Source organism: Rhodamnia argentea, chromosome 8 (genome assembly GCF_020921035.1).
Source record: "Rhodamnia argentea isolate NSW1041297 chromosome 8, ASM2092103v1, whole genome shotgun sequence".
NCBI lineage: Eukaryota > Viridiplantae > Streptophyta > Magnoliopsida > Myrtales > Myrtaceae > Rhodamnia > Rhodamnia argentea.
In genome coordinates this window covers 9,252,290-9,267,542 of record NC_063157.1, presented here as the reverse complement: position 1 = coordinate 9,267,542, position 15,253 = coordinate 9,252,290, and the positions used below count along the sequence as shown (strand labels likewise).

Below are 15,253 nucleotides of genomic sequence, written 5' to 3'. Positions count from 1 at the left end.
ATTATGAGCCAATTAAGAAGTACTCGATTCCAAACCACATCAATCTTTCAATATGAGATTGGATTGTTGCTTTGCACCTTTGTACTTGCATCTTACCAAACATAGTAGCTCACTCGCCTTCAATCCGAGGACGGGGTTTCGTCCGGACTCCGAAGGAAGCAAAACGAGAAAAATGTTTGCAGTCCTTTCGTACATAGAGCTGCTGGTTAGTTTGGACCGACCTACACAGCATCAGTACACATAATCTGTTTATACTACGTTTATATTTCATGTATTGACGATACATTTGAGTTTACATGCGTGGTGATGAATAAAAGGTTGGCAAATGCCACCATGACATCGACCAATCCCGCCCGAAATCTTTATAAGACCCAGAATTTTAAGTGATTACCTGACCCGGAAACGACCAAAACAGAAAATACCCGAAAATTTTAGGTCGGGTCAGTTCGTGTGATTCAGTAGTTCATCGCGGCTTTATGATGTGCTCAATAAGCTAGTACCCTCTCTATACTCGGGAATAAAACTTGCGAGTACGTGCGTACAAGACTAAAGCTAGGACAGTCCCCAGCAAGCAAAGACACCCCCAGATGATGAACGTCGTGCCGTAACACTCCGTCCCCATGCACTTCTCGCTGCCCCCCGGGGACCGGCGGCGGTATAGCAGCGCGGCGGCGTACCCGAAGACGAAGGACCCGATCGGGATGTTGGCAACCACAATGTTGTGGTTCACGCTGAAGTTCTCGGTCCCGAAAAGCTCGGTGGTGGTTGCCACGGCAATGGACGTGATGGCTCCGGTGCAAATGCCAATCACGGCCGTGCTCGTGTAGAGCGCCGCCATGGCAGGACTGAGGAGCAGGAAGTAGGCCCCCACCATTGGCGCCATCAATCCTGCTATCGACGCCGGTCTCGCCACCATGTACTTCCTCCTGAAAATAATACAAATGACATAGCTGTTAGTCCAATTACCAACTTCGCACTAAATTATAGGCTCCATACTAGTAAAAAATGTAACAATGCTAAGTGAAACCTACAAACTGGAATTTTCTGTCTTAAATACCTTGCTAAGAGGCAATCGAAGAGAGACGGGATCAATCGGCCAAAGAACCCGAACGACGACGACAGAGCGACCAGTGACGGCGCGTTCGAGCAGCCCCTGGACTCAGCAATCTGTCCCAGGTTGTTCAGGAACACGAGCCCGATCGTTGCCCCCAACAGGTACACAAAAAAGTAGAGCCAGAACTCGACCCGCCTCACCATGGCTCCCACCCCGAGCTCCTCTCGGGCACCGATATTAATTGCCATTTCCTCACAAGGGGCAACCACAATAACCTCCTCTTCTTGGTTGCCGACCCGGCGATGGGCCTCAAGCTTGAGCTCACTCTTGTCTCGGCTGTGTTCGCCATTCTCTTCCAGGCTCACCGCGTCGTGTACCCTCTTTTGGGCGAGGGCTACGAAGTGCTTGAGGCCTTCGGCGAGCGGCACTACGGCAGGTACTGCGAGCAATATGCCCATCCCCATCGCATTGTTCACTGCCGGCAACCAGCCCGACACCGACCCCATACTGCTCACCACTGCGTAGACCCCAGTTGCGATCGTTATCATGAATAGGATCATGAACCCGCCTTGCGCTTTTCTGCCTGCCCCTGCATTCGCGTCCCTGACGAAAGGCGCGGTCACCAGGGACGTGGCCATCGGCACGACTGAGCTTAGGAGAAGGTAGGCCCGAGCCCCGGCCACACCGCCGCGCCGGTTGAAGGCAGTGTCGACTATATCGGTGTAGACACTGGCGCTCAGCCCCTGGTAGCTGGTGGTGAGCCCGACGACGACCTGGCGGTGGAGCGGGAAGCTGCGGATCGCCACAACGTAGCAAGCCGTGTTGATCCAGCAGATGCTGTTCCCGGCAAGGGCGGTGAGGAGGAACACAGCGGGGTAGGAGAGCGAGGCGACCCTGCCAGCCACGAAGAGGTACTGGACTCCGTACCCGACGAGCCCGAGCGAGGTGCCGATCAGGAGGACGAGCCAGAGCGGCAGGTACACTGCAGCGAGGCCAGAGAACCACCCCAGGAGCTTGCCGGCGTCGGAGGCGAAGGCGAGGTTGTTGAGCTGGACCTGGGAGATGGAGAGGATCTGCTTGAGCTGGGACGAGTAGGCAGGGAAGTTGGCGTTCGTCCCAGCCACGGACTGGAGCCAGATCATGGCGACGACGCTGAGCCACTCCTGCATTGTTTTCTGGCTAGGCTAACTCATAACCAGATGAATCTGGTTCCTGCCATATATATCCACGCCAGGAGGCCTGATGCACGGGGCGAGGGCGTGGCGTGGCGGTGCATGCTGGTTCCCTTCCCTACCTCCAAAAGATTTCCTTTCTTCTTCTTCTTCTTTCTGTTTTTTAATGATGCTGGAATTGATGAGCTCGACTCGACAAGAAACCTTAATCAGTCTGATTACGGTTTGACTGCGACTGCACATTCTGATCGGTCTGTTGTTTAATGGGTTGGACTTAAGAGCTGTTGGTGCTCCTATACTTTTTCAAGGCATCATCACATGAGTAGCATGCTCCCAAGCCCTCGTCACTTGAGAGTTGAAAAGGGAACGTCTCGCCTGCGTGAATCAAGCTGGTGATGAAAATCGGCAATAAAAAGGCTGTCCACTGCTCTAGTATTGCAGCACCAAGCATGGGTTTGAACACCGTTCCGGAGAGCGCATACGCCATTCACGAGTCGTTCGTACAGAGCACTACGAGACAAATGAGAACCAGGAGAATAACGGGCAACTTTTGCCTTCTGATACCATTTGATCGGTCGAGGTCCATATGTGTATACACATGAGAAGCAAGAAGTCTCTTTGTTTCTTTTATCAAATGACATGAACCCACGTGCTTTCCTGTCGACGAAGGGTATGAACCATTCCCCCAACACTAATAATAGTAAAATTCTCTGCCGGATATAACCATAATTTAATGGTAAATTAGGATAAATCTTATGAGTCGATTTCTCTTTCTCGCATTTACTCAAGATATTGAGGGGAATGATTTCATATTTTCCGTCGACAGGAAAGCACATGGGTCCCACTAATTATAGTGAAAATCTCTGCTGGATGTAACCTTAATTTAATGGTGAATTAGGATAGGCCTTGTGCATCGATTTCTCATTCTTGCATGTACTCTCTATTTCATCGTATTTGTGCGCGTATTCATAACAAAAGCAACTTAAGCAACCTCGATCGTGGAACCCGATCAAACCAAAAGCAATTCAACATCGAACTTGGCATGCGCGGTTGGTATCGAGATGCTCCCGATTCGGTTCTTCCGATTTTATCCCGGAATTATGTTAAGGTCACTTGTACGGATCAAAGATATATGGAATAGAATTATCAAAGCTAGTAAAGTTACTTTTTTTTTTTTCCATTACTCAAATATATTTCGTGTATCAAGTTGATAGAAAGAATCGATTCTGATGTCATCGAACTTTATAGTAATAACGTCATTTGGCAGAATTTGACTGTTTTGGATTAGAGAGAGATTCAATTCTATTTACAGTAATAATGTCATGATAAGGTTTAATTCTCCATACCATTAAGTCCATATAATCTCGTTAGGGTTCGTGGCCTCACTTGATTCTTAAGGTTAATGGAATATGGGATAAGCTCAAGATTTACATATTTTTACGAGTTTTGCCATTAAAAATGCAACAACCGAAAAAAAAAAAAAAATTCGGTGATCGGTGGCTATGTAGCACAAACACGTGCCATAGGCCACCATGTGTGAGATCCGACACGTAGTCGGATCCGACACGTGTCCACTCTCCGGATACGCTCTAGGCTTGTTAAGAAGTGATTCAAAGTTGAGTTCCTTGTTTTTAAGAGGCAGTTAGCTAGTTCTAGTCAACAATAAATCAGTTTGTTAGCTGATTTTTAGGAGCCATATCTGGCTTAGTTGCTGGTTTTACGCTTGTGATTTCTATTTATTGTTGTTTTGTATTCTCAAAAAAGGGAGCTGAATAAAAAGTCCTCCACTTTCATAATCTCCTCTATTTTACGTGTAGTTTCTGTCTAGTGAGGTTGATTTGTATTAAGTGATCTTCTTATTGATCCAACACCGTGGTATCGGAGCCAGGTTGAAGGTCTCTACCGCAAATCGACATGGCAGCAAGTGGATCCAACTTGCAGCAATCGATGATACCCATTTTCAAGGGTGAAAACTATGAGTTTTGGAGTATTAAGATGAAGACTCTCTTTAGGTCTCAAGACTTATGGGAGATTGTGGAAGATGGTGTGCCGGAGAATGAAGAAGAGGGCAGAACGCGGGAGTTGAAAAAAAGAGATGCCAAGGCTCTTTTTTTTATCCAACAGGGGCTGCATGAAACCTGTCTTCTCTAGAGTTTCAGCCGCGGAAACAGCAAAAAAAGAAGCATGGGAGGCTTTGAGAAATGAGTTTCGGGGACAACCAAGGTTAAGGCGGTGAAACCGCAAACCTTGAGGAGAAATTTTGAGACGTTACAGATGAATGGTGGGGAGTCCATTCAAGATTTCTTTTCAAGAGGCATGACAGTGGTAAATCAAATGAGATCGTATGGAGAAGAGATCTCGGATGAAACCATTGTTTGCAAAATACTCAGAAGCTTGACAACAAGATTTGATCACGTAGTGGCAGCAATTGAGGAATCAAAAGACTTAACAACCATGTCTGTTGATGCCTTGATGGGTTCTCTTCTTGCTCATGAAGATAGAATCAACAGAGCTGGAGAGAGAATTGATGAAAGGGCATTCCAAGCTAACTGCAATTCAAGAGGAAATTGGAGAGGATCGGGAAGCTCGGGGAGAGGAAACGGAAGAAGTGGGACGCGAGGCAGAGGTAGAGGCGTAAACGCACAACAAGAAATGAGAAGATGTTTCAATTGTAACAAAGTGGGACATCTTGCAAAAGATTGCAAGGCAAAGGTTAACCAGGCAGAATTTGCTGATGCTGAGGAACAAGAAGAGGAGGAAGAAGAGTGTTATCTTTTTATGGCACATGAGGAGACAACGCAGAACAAGAGGTCCATTTGGTTTGTGGACAGTGGCTGCTCCAATCATATGACTGGAATGAAAGAGCTATTCAAGGACTTGGATGAGTCTAAAAAACGAATGATTAGTCTTGGGAACAACTACAAAATTCAGGTGGAAGGAAAAGGCACAATACTTATCAAAACACATCAGGGAAGAAGCAAGTTGATCGGGGATGTCTTGTATGCACCTCAATTGGCACACAACTTGTTGAGTGTAGGCCAATTGCTGAAGTCAGGATTTATAGTTCTCTTTGACAACAACGCTTGCACCATCGGAGACAAAGAAGGAGGACAATTGGTGGCTCAAGTAGCCATGACAGAAAATCTTATGTTTCCTTTTGAGGTTACAAGAGTAGATGAGCTCAATATGGTAGCAATCCGTTCCTCAGAGCTATGGCACATGAGATACGGCCACCTGAATTATAGGAGTATGAAGGAGCTGTCAATAGATGAAATGGTCGGTGGAATGCCAACGATAGGTGACAAATACAAGCAGTGCGAGGAATGTATTTTTGCAAAACACAGCAGGAAGTCCTTTCCAAAAGAAGAAGCCTGGAGAGCCACCGATACGTTGGAGCCGGTGCACATGGATCTTTGTGGACCAATGAGTACAACCTCATTGGGTGGAAGTAAGTATTTCATGTTGTTGATTGATGATTTCAGTAGAATGAGTTGGGTTTTCTGCCTCAAAGTTAAGTCCGAAGCATTTGAAACATTTAAGAAGTTTAAAGCTTTTGTTGAGAAGTAAAGTGGGAAAAATATCAAAGGGGTAAGATCGGATAGGGGAGGTGAATTTCTTTCTACGTAATTCAATCATTTTTGTGAAGAAGCAGGCATAAAAAGGCAACTTACAAGACCTTATACACCATAACAAAATGGTGTGGTGGAGAGGAAAAATAGAACAGTGGTGGAGATGGCCGGGGCCTTGCTGAAATCGAGAGACATGCCTAATCTCTTTTGGGCAGAGGCGGTTCATGTTGCTGTCTACATTCTAAACGTATCCCCAACCAAGGCAGTGACAAAGAAGACCCCATTTGAAATGTGGTATGGCTTTAAACCTACTGTTAGTCATTTGAGAATTTTTGGATGTGTGGCATATGCTATGAAAAATCAGCAGGATAGAAAGAAGTTGGATGAAAAATCAGAAAAGTGTGTGTTCATTGGGTATTGTACAGAAAGTAAAGCATACCGATTGTACAATCCTGAATCTGGAAAAGTGTTCATTAGTAGAAATGTGAAGTTCAATGAGGAGGAAGGGTGGAATTGGAAAGGAAAGGAGAAGAAGGAAGTGATACAATTGATAGATGAAGAAGGTACTCAAGATGAGGAGCATGAAACTCAATCGGAAAGTGGACTCGCGCATAGCAACGCATGTGCAGGCGGATCTTCAACAAGCTCAGATACAACGAGTTCGGATGAAACACCACCAAGGAGGATGACCACTAGAAGCTTAAGACGAATCCAAGAAGCAGCAACTTCTAGTTCAAAAGAGACACCTCCACGAAAGGTGCGCTCCTTGGGGGAAATCTTTGAGTCTTGCACATTTGCTCTCTTTACAGCTGATCCGGGCTCTTATGAAGATGCAGTTGGTATAAAAGAATGGGAAGATGCAATGAAGGAAGAGTTAGAAGCTATTGAGAGGAATCACACATGGGAACTTACAGATTTGCCACAAGGAAAACAAACAATTGGATTAAAGTGGATTTTCAAGACAAAGTTTCATGCGGATGGGAGAATTCATAAGCACAAGGCAAGGTTGGTGGCCAAAGGGTACTCACGGATCCCAGGTGTAGATGTAGAGGAAACATTTTCACCTGTAGCCAGATTTGAAACAGTAAGATTAGTCCTGGCATTAGCAGCTCATATGAGATGGAAGGTGCATCGCTTTGATGTCAAATCTGCCTTTCTTAATGGTGAGTTAATGGAAGAGGTATTTGTCACACAACCTGAAGGATTTGTTGTGAAGGAAAAGAAGGACAAAGTGTACAAGCTTCACAAGGCTCTATATGGTTTAAAACAGGCACCAAGAGCATGGTACTTGAAAATCCATGAATATTTCATGGAGTGTGGCTTTGTGAGAAGTTGCAACGAACCAACGCTGTATGTGAAGAGAAATGGAGCCGCAGATCTGTTGGTGGTGTGTATTTATGTGGATGATATGGTATATTGTGGGTCAAATGCTACCGCAATTTCAGACTTTAAGCAAGCAATGAAAAGTAGATTTGAGATGACGGATCTTGGCCTTCTTCATTATTTTTTGGGAATTGAAGTTCAGCAAATGGAAGGTGGCATATTCATAACCCGGAGAAAGTATGCGAAAGATATGCTCAATAAATTCAACATGAGCAACTGCAAATGGTCTATAACCCCTATGAATATGAACGAGAAATTGCAGATGGAGGATGGTTCACCAGCAAGTGATGGAAGCATGTTTAGGAGTCTTGTAGGAGGGCTTATGTATCCGACTCATACTAGGCCCGATATAGCCTTTCCTGTAAGTGTTGTATCAAGGTTCATGCATAATCCTTCACAACATCACCTAGGGGCAGTAAAGAGGATTCTTAAGTATGTTGTTGGCACCACTGATCTTGGAATTTTATACAAGCAAGGGTCCGAGTTGAAGTTGCTGGGGTATACGGATAGTGATTGGGCTGGGTGCGTTGAAGATAGAAGAAGCACATCCGGTTATTGCTTCACCTTGGGCTCGGGAGTAGTAGCATGGAGTTCTAAGAAGCAAACAACAGTTGCCTTGTCCACTTGTGAAGCTGAATATATAGCTGGAGCAGGAGCAGCTTGTGAGGCAATTTGGTTGAGGAAGGTCTTGAGTGAGTCGGGTCAGAAACAAGTAGAGGCCACTATTATAAAGTGTGATAGTGCTTCAGCCATAGCTTTGAGTCAAAATCCAGTCTTCCATGGTCGATCCAAGCACATAGAGATTAAGCATCATTTTTTAAGGGAGCTGGTAGCTAGAGATGAAGTTAAGCTGGATTTTTGTGGGACAGAACAACAGGTAGCTGATGTGTTAACTAAAGCTTTATCACGTGGGAGGTTTGAAGATCTTAGAAGTCAACTTGGCGTAACCAACTTTGAATCAAGGGGGGATGTTAAGAAGTGATTCAAAGTTGAGTTCCTTGTTTTTAGGAGGCAGTTAGCTAGTTCTAGTCAACAATAAATCAGTTTGTTAGCTGATTTTTAGGAGCCATATCTGGCTTAGTTGCTGGTTTTACGCTTGTGATTTCTATTTATTGTTGTTTTGTATTCTCAAAAAAGGGAGCTGAATAAAAAGTCCTCCACTTTCATAATCTCCTCTATTTTACGTGTAGTTTCTGTCTAGTGAGGTTGATTTGTATTAAGTGATCTTCTTATTGATCCAACAAGGCTTGCATGTTGAAAGGAACTTTTCGAGCTTTTTTCCAAACCAAGTGGAAAAAATAAAGCAATTACCAAACTAGGTGTTGACTTTTTTATTTACCAGATTAGGTGTCGCTCGGCGGTCATAACGCCGAGCGATAGCCGGCTCGGCAGTCACACCGCTGGTCGGGTGTGGGAAGTGCCGGACCACCTCCGCTCGGAACTATAAGTGCCGAGCGGCAGCCGAGAGCAGCCGCCCATCTCCAACCCGCACATTGGCCACTCGATCCGCCATTTGAATTTTTAATTTTCATTTGAATTTCATATTTTTTTTTTTATGTTTATAATTGTCGCGACCTAAAATTTGAAAACTCTAGGCTAATGGATTATGAGGCCTATTATTCAAGTAACCTAACTCTGACTCCCCAAGACCATACAAAATCGCAACTTAACATGCAAAGATATTTGAATTGGAGTCTCTATTAATCATTTTTGGCAGGTCGATTATAAACCTAAGTAAATTAATAGAAGAGCTAAATTACTTCTATGAACCAGTGATTCTAAGCCCAGGGACTTGATTACGCTAGATTACTCTAACGCCCTTTCGGTACCATTTTATTTCATAAAAATGAATTTTGTCAAGCAACGTTAATTGATTTTAACCTAAGTCACTAACAAAGGTTATCGAGCGATTGCACAATCAATTAATTGAAACCGGTATATTTGTAAGGTAATTGCAGGAAGCATATGCCAAGACAAATTGTTGTCGCTTTTGGATTTTGGCTTTTTAATGGAAAATAAAGTAAATGCAATGCATGAAATCATTTTAAATGCAATGACATAAGTAAATGCAAACTATCCTAAAAATGCATGTGAATTTAATTAAACTACATGACTAATTTAGAGGGTATGCGATTATAATCTAATTAAATTAACTATATGACGTATGAATTAAAGACCTAAACATGCATATTCTATATGATCTAAACCTATCATGCAAATGACATGGCAAGATTGTTTTGAATTTTTTTAATTTTCGGATTAATAAACGAGCCTAAATAAAACTATACCTAAAGATAATTATCTTGCATATTTTACGATTTAAGTTTGCCTAATCCCTAACATAGTTGAAGATGAATTATTTTAGACGTCAAAGTCAACTCAAATATGCAGATTCTATCGTAGAATGCAAATCTAAATTAAATTATTGTAAAATTAAATTAAACATGCAAATATGTACATGATTCTAATTTAAGGATGCAAATTTATCTAAACCTGATAATGATTCAACGCAATATCTTTCAGAATTTTAAATATCACCCAAGAGAAAATTCATTTAAAGATATTATGATAATCAAATCAATGAAGAAAGTCGATATCTCAACTAGAGGGGGCCATTTGGGCTCGTGGGCCCGGAACCGGCCCGGAACCGGCCCGTTGACCGGGCCCACGGTTCCGGAAACGTGGGAACCGGCCCGGAACCGGCGGTTCCGGGCCGGTTCCGAACCGCAAAAAAAAATAAATAAAAAAATAAAAGTGGGCCGGGGCGAGAGCCGTTGGGCTCTGCGCCCGGCCCCCCCCCCCCCGCGCGGCTTTGGGCCGTTGCCAACGTGCAACGGCCAAATTGGCCGTTGCTTTCCAATTTTTTTTTTAAAAAAAAAAAATGATTCTTGCCTATAAATGCATATGCTTCCCCTTTCATTTTTGTCACAAATTCTCTGAACAATCTCTCGAATTCTCTCCGAAATCCTCTCCGAACAATCTCCGATCAATTCTCTCAAAAATGGCAAGTGGAAGCAGAAATGCCGACAAGGGCAAGATGGCTATGGGAGATTCCGAGTATCCCTTTCATGAATACGATCCTCGTGAGTATGCAAGTTGGGAAGACGACGACGATAATATCAACTATGTCCCGATTCCGAACGTCGAGCACATCCCAACACAAGAAAGTCTTCATCCTCCCACCGGTGTCGAAGAAACGTCAACGGCAAATGAGCCAGAACGGAAGGGCCGAGATAATACATCGGACTTGTGGCTACACTTCGACAAGGTACGTGATGAAGTCGAAGGTAAGTATAATGTAAAATGTAAATATTGTTCGCAAACTTATAAATTCACGAAAGGAGACGGTTACGGAACATTCCGTCGGCATTTGACGAAAAAACATCCAACGCAAGCGGGGATCGACAATACGCAACAACAAATTTCCGGGTACGCCACTTCTAAGCCTCATCCTTTATTTCGTTTCACTGAAGCACTTTATAAACAAACATTAGGTGAATATGTTGCCCTTGATCATGCTCCGTTTAATACTGGTGAAAATTTTAATATGAAATATTTGATAAATACTGCGTTGGTTCCGCAAGCGCCAACTATTCCAAAAAATACTCTTAAACGCGAAGTTTTTCATCTTTATAAAAAAGGAAAAAAATCTTTAGGAAAATTTTTTGCGGAATTCAATGGACGTGTGCATATAGGTAGCGATATTTGGAGTGATCCTTGGCAAATTCATTCTTATATTGGTGTCACGTGTCATTGGATAGATGACAATTGGATGATTCAAAAAAGACTTATTGCATTCCGAGTTTTTGATGAAAGCCATTCGGCTCATAATATTTATAGAATAATTAGGCAAGTTTTAGAAGAATATAATTTAATAAATAAAGTATTTTCAATTGGTTTTGATAATGCCGCCGCAAATACCGCTTCTATTCCCGAATTAGAAAATATTTGCAAACCCACTTTTGGCGGACAATTTTTTCACATTAGATGTGCTTGTCATGTTTTAAATTTATGTGTACAAAATGGTTTACGAACTCTTGACACTTCTCTCGCCCTAATAAAAAGTGCAATTAAATTTTTATGGAGTCGTCCCCAATGTATGAAATCGTGGGGAAAATTTTGTAAACAAAATGGGAGAAGGCCAAGAAGATTTCCAAAAGATATTCCGACTCGTTGGAATTCTACGTACGAGTTGCTTCGGCAAACTTTTGAATATAAAGATTTATTATGTATGTTTATTTCACAAAATATTCCCGAAATTACTTTACTTCCTCAACATTGGGACGTTTGCAAGAAAATTTTAGATATTTTGAAAATTTTTAATGATGCTACTAAGACTTTATCTCGGTATTTATTATCCTACAACGCATTTATTTTTAATAGAGTGTGTTAATATTAGTAGTGTTTTTAGTGAATATGAAAAAGATACCGAATTAGGTCAAACTATTTTAGTAATGCGAGAAAAATGGTTGCATTATTATTTGCAAATTCCTCTTGTCTATTTAGTTGGTATTGTTTTTGATCCACGTATTAAATTAGACGGTTTACAAGATTATTTGAATGTGTATTATCATGATTGTTTACATTTGGATGATTCAATAGATATTTCAAATATATTAGGACATGTTAAAGAATCTATAGTAGCATTATATGGAGAATTTTGTAGTAGATATGGTTTAAGTGATTACGGATCTTTACAATCTCACGCCTCACGTAGCGAAGGTGGTAGTTCACTTAGTAGAGGGTATAATATGCTTAAGAGTAGGCAAAAAAAAAAAAAGGGGCAACAGGTAATATTTCTGAATTAGAAAAATATTTAACCACTCAATTTGAGTTTCGTGATGCAGAACATAGTACAGATTTCAAAATCCTGAAGTGGTGGAAGAGTCACCAAATCGAGTATCCAGTTCTCGCCCTCATCGCTCGTCAAATATTAGCAACCCCTTCTTCAACGGTTGCAGTTGAACAAGCATTTAGTTCTGGAGGATTAATTTTGGACTCTCGCCGTTCAAGATTAAGCCCGGATTCTGTGGAAGCTCAAGCTTGTGTCGGCGATTGGACGAGGGCGAAATATCGACACCAAGAGTTAGATCGTGAACACGAATTTTTTAGCGATGATGTTGGAGATACCACCGCCACGGGTACCACAACGGGTAGCGACGATTGACGATGAGGTAAGTTGGGGTTCTCAAAGGTAAAAAGAACTACATGGGCTTTGATTCTTCTATCCCCAAGAAGATATGTAGGCCGCTTAATGATAATTCATTAAGTTCAAACCCATTCCTTCTTTTTTTTTTTCCATATTTTATTACAATGTACAATTTAATTGTATTTTATAATTTATAATTTATTATATTTATTATATTATTTATTATTTTAAAAATTATTATTAAAAATGAATCGGAATGAACCGACGGTTCCGAACCGGAACCGGAACCGGCCCGGAACCGCCGGTTCCACCTTTTCGTGGAACCGGAATCGCCGGTTCTCGAACCGGAACCGGCGGTTCCACCGAACCGGCCGTGACCGATCTCAACCGATTTTGAAAATATTTTCGCGATTATTTGAGTCAAATTTTTATTCGTAATCGTACGATTAACGATTGAGCTCAAACCCTTGCTCGTATGGGAAGTTGCGGATTAGGAAAATAAACTTTTCCCGATGAACTTGTATTTTTTAAAAAAGAGATATCCACTAAATTCGCAGATTAGCTTTTCAAATTTGATTTTTTTATACCCGATTTGCAGATAACACTTCGAATTTACCGCTGGCTTGGGAAATAACTATCGTGCGGATCCGCTCCGGCTTTGAGGAGGGACTCCTCGTGCAACGCGGTGACGACGAGATCGGGACAAGACGAGCTCGGGCTGCAATGGCGGGACTTGATCAAACGTAGGACTGCACCTAGTTTGGCGATGTCGGCACGACCGAGTGGTGTTCGACGATGCTCAAAGGAATAGTGCTATATGGGCATCGGAGGACTCGTGGTGGATGAGCGTGAAGACGGGAGGCACGATCACCATGAAATTTACAATGCCATTAGGGGGTTCTTTTCATTGTCGGTATATAGCCACAAAAAAAAAAAAATTTAAGAGGACGAGCCCACCAATTAGCAAAATTCAGGTAACCCATGCATTGAGGCCTAGCTGAATTTCATGATGGTTGTACAATTGAATTTATGCAAATTGGTCCCTTCAAGACTTAATTGAAGAGCAAATTTTTTATAAGGGTCAATTTGTGTAAGGTTAAAACACCTTAAGCCCCAAGAGTTCAACACTTTAGACTGTAAATAAGAAGCTTAGCCTGGGGTTGGAGGGGGGTCGGAGTAATAGAGGTATTTAGAAAAATTGAGAGAAAAATCGTGAGAGAGAGAGAAAGAGGACTTCTTTGGTGGGTCACTTTTCCTTGCGGTTTATGGAGCTATTGCTGCGGTTTTCTTTCTTTTCCCTGCGGTTTTAAGGCTATTACTGCGGTTTTTGCACCTATTGCTGCGGTTTTCCCTCTTTACTGTGGTTTTGCACCCGTTGCTGCGTTTGGGTCCGAAGAAGCTGATTTTGGGCGGTTTATTGTTTGGTTAAGTGCAAATTTTTGGGCTCAGTTCAAGGTAATTTCTATATACTTTTGTAGGTTCGATTTGATGACATTTCGAGTTGAAAAGCAAGCTGTTTGGCCACTGTTCACTTGCTGTTTTATGCTGTTTATGTGCTGTTTTGTCTGCATCGACCTCGTTTTGCATGTTCTATGATCACTAACCATGCATATATTTGTGGGAGCATGAAGGTAAGTATTTTACTTCTTTTGTTTGATGTTTTGTATGAATTCCATGCTGTTTTGCTTGTTGATTTTGGGGTTTAACATTGAATTTTCGGAAAAGATTTGAAGGTGCACTTTTCACACATCAAAAACCCTAATTGTCATCACAAATTGAGAAACTGGAATTATTGGATATATTTTCAGAATAAACCCAAAATCTAAATTACGAAATTTATTTTCTAATAGACAACATCCATGTTAAGTTGGATAAACTTATCCGTCGTCATGCGGATACAACCCTCCAACTTAGTAAAGATGAGAATTTAGTTAATCTGATCTATCACCGTTCAGATCCGATTCGCTATCTTCAAAAAGCCGAATTTAAATTTATGAATATCCTTTTCTCGAAAAAAAAATTGCAAGAAGATGGGGTTTGATTCGTTTTGACTTATCCGGATTGCTATGTTGAATTATCTGATTGGATTGATATTCTCCGATTGATTGACATGTTGTTTGATTTAAATTTCCTGATAGAGTTAAAATTCCTAAAAATTTGAGTGAGATATAGTTTCCTACAACTTATATCTAATTAAATCTTTAGGAAGATATAGTTTCTTAGAAACTTTATCTCATTAAGTTTATTCTAGAAATTAAAGTCAAGAGAATGAAATCTAGGATATTTTTAATCTAACCGAAAATTGCATTCAAAAAGAAAAAAAAATTCTCAAGAAAACTCGGGTCATCCTCATTATGAGCTTCTTCGAATTTTACGCCTTCGCAAGTTTCGTCGAGAAAACTTAACTCCAGATCATCCACTATCGGTCCAATAAATACGTAAATTTATGCATGCTAAATGAAATGAAATAAAATAAAATAAAATAAAATGAGTGGAAACTACATGCATTCTTCATAATAAATAACAAATTATCTGCAATTACATGTAATAATGATGCCGTCTTCTTACATGATCTCATGTTTCTCAATGAGGTTGTCTCCGTTGATCGGGAGGTCTAGTCTTATACCGCCGAAAACGAGGATCCGGTTGAGTATGATGTACGCAAAACCTATAACTATAGCTCGAAATTTGCCACCCAAATTTTTTTTTTTTTTGCCTACATAGTCACATTTGTTAACCTTGAACGAACCGTGGAGTGAATGGGACAATGATACGTCCTTTATGTTTAAAAATAAATGGACCACTGAAATTTCCTTAATGAAGTTATTCTTATAGATATAGTCAGTAGTCCAATTCATGGGCCCCACCTCTTTATGTATGGCGGCAAAATGTTGTGCTAATTGCATGCGTAGTAGTTAGCCTAAGG

General features: G+C 41.6%; 1 protein-coding gene across 1 annotated transcript; it reads right to left on the bottom strand.

Moving 5' to 3' along the window:
- Positions 1 to 505: 505 nt before the first annotated feature.
- LOC115736718 (protein NUCLEAR FUSION DEFECTIVE 4) lies at positions 506 to 2,354 on the bottom strand. The gene is made up of 2 exons (XM_030668547.2): positions 1,058 to 2,354; positions 506 to 926 (listed from the first exon to the last, which is right to left on the bottom strand). Exons 1-2 carry the CDS (start codon positions 2,221 to 2,223, stop codon positions 506 to 508), a joined length of 1,587 nt encoding a protein of 528 aa, XP_030524407.2. The 5' UTR covers positions 2,224 to 2,354.
- Between the last annotated feature and the right edge of the window lie 12,899 nt (positions 2,355 to 15,253).

What these genes read in the sequence shown, in the direction of transcription:
- LOC115736718 (XM_030668547.2), bottom strand. Translation starts at nt 2,223, where the DNA reads ATGCAGGAGTGGCTCAGCGTCGTCGCCATGATCTGGCTCCAGTCCGTG. An exon ending in TTCGATTGCCTCTTAGCAAG is followed by an intron (nt 927 to 1,057) that starts GTATTTAAGACA and finishes TATTATTTTCAG; the next exon opens with GAGGAAGTACATGGTGGCGA.